Source organism: Myotis lucifugus, unplaced genomic scaffold (assembly GCF_000147115.1).
Source record: "Myotis lucifugus unplaced genomic scaffold, Myoluc2.0 scaffold_60, whole genome shotgun sequence".
NCBI lineage: Eukaryota > Metazoa > Chordata > Mammalia > Chiroptera > Vespertilionidae > Myotis > Myotis lucifugus.
Window position 1 is genome coordinate 2,344,074 of NW_005871108.1, and position 8,002 is coordinate 2,352,075.

At 52.7% G+C, this 8,002-nt stretch overlaps 1 protein-coding gene across 1 annotated transcript in view; it reads right to left on the reverse strand.

The window, feature by feature from the left end:
• The window catches only part of DUSP15 (dual specificity phosphatase 15), an 11,501-nt gene that overhangs the window by 700 nt on the left and 2,799 nt on the right, over positions 1-8,002 (reverse strand). The window contains 5 exon segments of the mRNA XM_023754489.1: positions 930-1,101; positions 2,218-2,292; positions 3,247-3,296; positions 5,507-5,589; positions 7,143-7,311. Coding sequence (XP_023610257.1) covers positions 930-1,101; positions 2,218-2,292; positions 3,247-3,296; positions 5,507-5,589; positions 7,143-7,311 — 549 coding nt within the window.

The following is an 8,002-nucleotide window of genomic DNA, read 5'->3' on the forward strand; positions in this document are numbered from 1 at the left end:
CACGAGTCCCTCCCCTCCCCATGAACCCACTTTTCTTAGGACACTCCATCTTCCAGACCTGCCAGCGTGACCCTCCCCCTGCACAGGGACTCCACTCACTCGAGCCTCTTCTGTGCCTGCCTCTTCCATAAAGCATTGCAGATAAGCCTCTGGATGCCAGCCCTGCCACCTGCTGGGAGCCTTCCTGCACTTGCTGCTTCTCTCTCTCTGTCTCTCTTCCCCGGTTGTCCCGGAAGCCTCAGTCCCTGATATCTCCACGTGCCATCTGCCCACTGGGCAGAAGAGAAGGGAGTGCTTTGGCCTCAGCGAGGATGCAGGGGTGGAGTAGGACATGGGCATTTCTCTCCAAAGGGGCCCAAACGCTCAAATGCCCTTCAGGTTCCAGGCAGGTAGAGCAGGTAGTTCTGGGACCTGGTCAAATGGGAGGGTCCAGAGTCTGGCCCAAAGGCATTCAAATTCTCAATGAAAAAGAAAACATCTAGTATCCAAACAAACACACCCAGGGGCTAGATTAGCTCACGGGCCATGAGTTTGAGGCCCTAGAAAAATCTTCTGCCAGGTCTGAAGCAGAGGCTAAATTCTTTTTGTTTTTGGTTTTTGTTTGTTTGTTTGTTTTTGTTAATCCTCACCCGAGGATATTTTTTCCATTGATTCCTAGAGAGAGTGGAAGGGAAGGGGGGAAGAGAGGGAGAGAGAGAGAGAAACATCGATGTGAGAGACACACATCGATTGGTTGCCTCCCACATTCTCATCAAACCTACAACCCAGGTACATGCCCTTGACCAGTAACCGGGCCCATGACCCTTCAATCCATGGGCCGGTGTTCTAACCACTGAGCAATGCTGCCAGGGTTCAATTCTTTCCAAGCAATGCTCAGCTCAAGTGGGAAGAGCCTCCCGCCCTGCCCCAGCCCCTGCCCCAGTCCCTACCTTCCGGGAACTGCCCCAGCCAAACTCTTCAAGCTGCTGTCTAAAGCCTGGGTTGGGGTTAGCAATGGGCCGGGTGGACTTGATGGCTTCGAGCACTTCCCGCCAGCCTAGTCCCGTCACAGTCATCACATACGCTGTCACGATGGTGGTGCTTCGAGAGATGCCTGCAAAGCTGATGACCCCACCCCAAGCTTCAGGGAAGGCCCAGTCTTCTCTGTGCCCCCCAGACACCCCATCCCACTTCCACTCTCCCACCCTTGCCTCCTGAGCTCCAACCACAGGGAACCTACCAGGACCTATCTTCCCACCTCCAGGCCTTTGCCCATTCTGTTCCCTCTGCCTGGAGCATCCCCAGGCATTCCTCCACATTAAAGTCCTGAGTGAAACATCATTTCATTCATTCATTCAACAAACATTTACTGATCATGTGTTATTTTTCAGATACTGGGGATCCCGTGGGAAGTAAACCAGAGATGGTCTCTGTCATCCTGATGCTTAGAGTCTGGTTGGGGGAGACAGACACTAAGCAGGGAAACGGTTTCAGGTGGTGACAGTGAAGATGAGTCCGGGGCCAGGACATGGTATAGGAAGAGATATTAACCTAGTGGGGGATGGAGAGGGTGAGGGAAGCTGTTCCCAGGGAAGTGACACCAAGCTGAGTCTTGAACAGTATGTAGGAAAGACCATGAGGTGGGAGCCTGGTGGGTTTGAAAAACAGGGAGATGGCCAGTGCACTTGCAGCAGGTGAAGGAGGGAGAGAGGGTGAGAGACAAGGCTGGAGGTAGCTGTTCCTGCGGCTGGGGCTCCAGCATAGGGTTCGTGCTCAGTGAGAAGTTATGAAATGAGTGACATATACTGGGCTAGGGGCTCCTGGGAAGCCTTGGGGGTCCCGCCTCCCAGCCTGGGGTCCTCCACTACCTGCACTACTATGGCCTCAAATGCCTGGAGAGGAGGGAGCCAGAACTATTGGTGGGTATTTGGTTACCTGCATGACCTCACCTGTCCCTCCCAAGAGCCCACCATGTCAGCATTCTTTTCCCCATTTTACAGATGAGGAAATTGAGTCTCAGGGAGAAACAGCTATTTGGCCTTGGCCTCACAGCTGGTGAAGGACAGAGCCCTGATCTGAGCCCCCTGGCAGCTTCTATCAGATGAACGGTGGGTTGTCAGCCATTGTGACAACTGGACAAGATCTGCCACACGTTCCTCCTTCCCCACTGGATGAATGTGTGTCTGGGGTAGAGGACAGCCACTTACTTCCTTTCTCCCCACTCCCCCCTTAACTCACCAGTGCACAAGGCAGTTCCCCCCGTTGAGGCGGCAGCAGTGGATGAAGTTGATACATTCTTTGAAGTGCTTTTTGCTAGAGAAGAAAGCAATAGGGAGGGAGCACTGGGGGGTGTCTCCCAGTTGCCCCCCTCCCCATTTATGGGATGGCAAGAGACAAAGAGCCTGGGGTCCCTAGGTCAGCTGGTGCGTGCAGTGAGTAGGGGCCAATGCTGTCACTTGAGGTGGGGATGTGTGTGAAACAATAAAGAGAGGTCGTGGCAGATCCCACTACAGAGGCCGGAGAACCTCCCCAAGGTGTCCTGGGCACCCTATTTCCACAGGGGAGGGGGCGTCTTGATTTTTCAAGGAAATGGGTGGGAGGAGACACAGGGGGGTCCCCTCCTCTGGGGGTCTGCAATCCAAAGCATCCCGGGGACAGTGAAGGTCTACAATGGGGGCTGACAGCAAGATTCCAGAGGGGCAGGGTGCCTTGTCTGGGCCCCTCCCAGGCTGGAGGCCCGGCTGCTAACATGAACAAAAATCCTGGGTTCGGAGCCCCCATTATACTCCAGGTCTCGTTCTGGATCCTCAACCCCTGCCACCTGATCTTTTTAAGGCCTCCTTGATGCTGATCACACCCCCACTGTCCCTCTCAGAGAAGGGAAGTGACTAGTCCAAGGTCACACGGCAAGTAAATGGCAAAGCCTGGCCAGAATCCAGATCTCTTAACTCCAAGGCCAGGAACCAGCTGAGCCTGACCTTTGCAAATCCGCTGGTGCAGCTGATCCTGTGGGACGGGGAACTTTCTCCAACTCACAGCAGAAGAGACTCAGCTCCGGGAGGTTAATGGTCTTGGTCAGGGGCACAGACCAAGGCGTGGCTGAGACAGAGTCAAACTTGGGGCTGGGTGACCATCGGAGCTGGGGTCCTAGGGCAGCTTCCTGGTCTGAGTCCTCTCTTTCCCCCCTCACACCACTTCCCTTCCTCCCTCCCACCATCAGCGGAGGCAGCTGTCTGTCCATCTGTCGGTCCATCCCAGGGAACTTACATGGGTACCTCAGGGTTGTCGGCTACTGGGATGCGAAGGTAGGTGATGCCCTGAAAGTACAAAACACACACAGGCAGTGGGAGGGGGCTTGCTTGTACCCTCTTACCCCAGCCTGGGCCCCCCAAGCACCTCCTGACCCCAGACCAGTTCCTGCCCCTCTCTGGGCCTCAGTTGTCCTCTCTGTTCAAAGAGGACCTCCCAGCTCTGACCATCTGTGATTCTAGAACCTTCTAAGAACTTGATAAAAAGGATCCAGGGACCTTTCTTTTAGCCAGGAAAGGGCCACTAAGAGTGACTCCCCTCCAAATGAGGATTACAAAATTACATAGTAAGAAGGGGACCACAGATTTTATTTTCTTGAAAAGAAACAAAAATTATGAAAGTGAGTTTACACTTCATGAATTGTGGTTATAAAATTTGTGCTAATTATTAAAATAATCAAGGAGTGCCCTGACCGGTTTGGCTCAGTGGATAGAGCGTCGGCCTGCGGACTGAAGGGTCCCGGGTTCGATTCCAGTCAAGGGCATGTACCTTGGTTGCGGGCATATCCTCAGTGGGGGGTGTGCAGGAGGCAGCTGATCGATGTTCCTCTCTCATCGATGTTTCTAACTTTCTATCCCTCTCCCTTCCTCGCTGTAAAAAATCAATAAAATTTAAAAAAAAAAATAATCAAGGAGTGAATTGTCACTAGTTTTTCCAACAAACTTGTTCCAACATCCCTCACTTCGTGCTTCACCTTCACACAAGTTCATAAAGATGATTTTTGCCCACATTCCAAGAACCTCATCACTTTTCTCAAGGACTTGTCTTAATCACTTGATATTCCAATGGCCAGTGGCTAAGGGACCCCAGCCAGATCCTCATTTGTTACAGGCTTCATGTGAGAGCCCAGCCTTTCTCTAACTCACTTTCACCAAGGTCACTCAATCCTGCATCTTTTGCAAGGTTTGCAATTTCATTTGCAACACATTTGGCCTTGCATTTTCAGGGCATAATCAACCTCTGACTGGCAAATTCACTGATGGATGGAGCAGGAGAGACGCTTGGGGAGAAGAGGGGAGGGCTGTTGGAGCAGGGATTCATTTTACAAGCAGTCATTTCATTAGTAAATATATTCATGACTTCACAACCTTCCCCACACAATCTAGTGACTGCGTACTCTAATTACTTCAAAACAAGCTTGCACTATGAAGCAAAATCAGACTCCACTGACCTGAAAATTTCTTCTTTGAATGACACTGAGAATCACAGATTGTTGGATGTTGCTCTCAGAAATAATCAAATCAGACACACGGGGAAACTAAGGCCCAGAGAGGGGAAGGATCCTGCCTAAGGTCACACAGCAAATCTGTGACAGAACCTGGTCTGAATCTCAGATCTTCAGAGCCCTTTCCCACCCCCAGTTCTTTACCTCCAGTGGGTGACTGAGACTAACAGATAAGGAGGAAGGGTCTCTGTTCATGCGATGAGGATGATTAACGTTGTATTACACCAGCTGTAAATTGTTAAGCACCTATTGTGTGGCTTGCAACAATTCAGTGAGGTCAGTACTCTCATAAAATCCCCGTTACAGATCAGGCAACTGAGGTTCAGAGAGGCTGCGTCCTGTGCCCACGGTTACAGAGAGCGTAAGTGAAGATGTGAACGCAGGCCTCCTGGCTTCAGCACATGTGGTCGGATTGCCTGCTTTCCTCCTCTGGGTCAAAACACCCTCACCTCCTTTTCCCCAGGACTCGATAACACCAGCACCAACTGCTCCTGTGGGAGCCATGCTTTACAGTGTGCAAGGCATCCTCACCATCCCACAGCCCATTTGCCCCCCTCACAACAGCCCCCTGGGGCAGATAGAGCTGAGGGATCAGAGGCCCAGGGAGGCAAAGCCACAGCACCGGGTCCCAAAACGAAACATAGAGCCCAGAACCATCCATTCGGGGTCATCTGTTCAGTTGGGCAATGGGAAGCCATGTAGGGGCCTTGTTATGGCTCAGTGGAGGCATCTGGAGCCAGATGGCCTGTGTTCAAATTCTAGCTCCTTAACTCCCTGCATGTGTGAATTTAGGCAAATTACCTCAGTTGGCAACCAGGGATGCTAATGTAAAAGAGGCCAGTTTTCAACCAAATGAAATACATGGGTCAGGAAGGCAGTAAAGGACTGGCACATAGTAGGTACATGCTAAATGGGCGCTGGGGGGGTGGGCGGGGCGGTGTCTGAAGACCCTCCCCAATCTATGCGCAGCCCTGGGATGGGGGTAAGGAGTACCTGCATCAGAGGCTGAGGTGACTCATGGATGGAGATGATGTGAGTGATCTTATTTCGGCCCAGCTGATCCGGGTCTTTGGCATCTGAAAGAAACAGGAATCTTGAGCCAGTCTGGCAAGTGTGACTATGTGTTCCTGATGGCCAAGTGAGAGGCGACTCCCTGCCCAACTCTCCTTCTCACCTCACCCTCTCCACCTTGGCGGACCCTCTGCCTGGCCCTGGCTCTAGGCCACCTCCTACTCCTAGCATAACCGGTCCTGCCACACCCCTAGGCTTCAGTCTTGTCTCTGGGGCACCCCCAAGTAATAGCCCGGCATCTCCCCCGCCTTCCCTGTGCTATTCTTTCCGTCACAAACACCCTTTCCTGGTATACCCTTGACCCAGTAATTCTACTTCTAGGAATCTCGTCTACAGAAGGGTTTGTTCACATGAAGTTTTGTGTGCAGAGGACGATGTTCTCTGCAGTGCTGCTTATCACAGTAAAAACATCAGAAATAGTTAGAAGTGGGAACAATCTAAATGTCCATCAAAGGGAGCTGGATAAAAAATGGCATATTCACACTTGACTACTATGCAGATCTTTATGTGCATATGTGCAAGGATGTCCACAATATATTATTAAATGGGAAATACAGGTGACAGAACAACATGCAGAATAGGTTTCCATTTTTGTTTTAAATCTAGTATCTGTATCAACAAAGAGATGAAAAATGACCTGGGGGCAGGCCCCACCCCCTGGGCTATCAGAGGTCATTTCTAGGGGCTGGATTGCCAGTATATACAGACCTTTTATAATCAAAGTATATGAAACAGATCGCCTCTGTCTCCATTTGTCCACATCCTCACCCAACACATTTACTGAGTGCTCACCATGCGCAGTCTTGGCTTCTGCCCTCACGGGAATTCGGACCTTATTTAGCCAAATACTCAGAAAGCAACATGGCATGTGCTGCTGAGGTGGCTCCAGGGAGGAAGGGATCAGGGCTTATAAGAGGGGGCACCTGAGCCCTTGGGGGACAGGGTGATGGGGAAGCCCTATCCCAGTTCAGATGCCCCTCCCTCTCGGAAGCTTTCCCTGACTCTGCAGATGGAAGTGACTTTTCTCACCATGGGCCCCCCAAACCCCGGACCAGCCTGTCTCTTAACACAGGCCCGGGGCAGGCAGAGTGCCAAGGCCTTGGGGCAGAGTGGGCAGTGCTGACCAATGGAGTTTCTGAGGTAGAGTCCAGTCTCCAGGACTGCTCCTCCTCTGAGGAGGTTGTGGGGGGGAAGGGTCTCCAGCTTCCCAACTAGAAGCAAACCTGCAAACAGACCTCAACCCAGCACCTCAGGGTCAGCACCGTTAGAGGTGCTGGTCTGGTGCTGGTCTGGTGCTGGGGGAGAGGCTAGGCTCCGAGCAGCTGCAGACTTGCCCAGCGCCCAGCATTCTGAGCCCTTTGCCCCCGAGACACTTCCCCACCCGTGTACCTACCCCTCTGTCCTCGTGAGCTCTTTCCCCCTCCCAGCCTGGCATCACTTCCCGGCCCCAGCCCCATTCCTGAGCGCCTCCAAGGTGCGTGGGCCAGAGCATGAATGACAGACATGGGCCTGGGACAGGCAGAGTGCCATGGCCCGGGGCAGAGTGGGCAGTGCTCACCGATGAAGTTTCCGAGGTAGAGTCCAGGAAGTACCTGCAGGAGGGACAGGCAGGGTGAGCCGGCAGGGTCAGCGGGGTAGGGGAGCCTGCCCTTCCCACCCCTGCAGCTGGAGGCCGCAGCCGCTCTCCATCCCAGGAAGGCTGTCTGAACCTCAGGACAGAGGGGACCCTGTAAGAGGGGTTGGGGAGGCACCAGGGGCACAAGCAGGCTGCCTGGGGTGGGGGTGGGAGGAAAAAGGAGGGAGGGCACAAAGGCCAGGGGAGAGGGTAGGAGCAGCAGGGGAGAGGGAAGGGGGAGGTGGACTTGCCAGGGTGGTCGGGAATTCTGAGGAGGAGGGAGTGGGAAGGCAGGAACAGGAGGAGGCAGAGAGTCCAGAGTCAGAGACGAGAGAGAGAGAGAGAGAGAGAGAGAGAGAGAGAGAGAGAGAGAGAGACTCAGAGTGACAAGGAACCACAGAGAGACACAGGGAGAAACTGTCACAGAAACAGGCAGATACAGAGACACACCAGGTGACAGAGACAGGAGAGAGAGTGAGATAGAGAGATATAGAGAGAGAGATACATCCCCGGTTTTTAACACAGCGAAATCCGATCTGAGATTCACAGGGAGAATGAGACAGATACACTTTAGAGACTCGGCGGGAGCAAATATTTTCTAGTGGGGCGTGGGTTTTTTAAAAAAAAAAAACTCCTTTTTTTTATCGGTTTCTTCCCGCGTCCCCCCCCCCTCTCTCCTTTTGGCGTTGTCATTCCCCTGGTTCCCCTGGGGGTGTGTGTTTGCCTGCGCCTTTAGTTATAATTCTTGGGGGGGGGTTGTGTGTGTGTTGGGGGGGGGGTTCTCAGGTCTTTTTCTTTTGTTT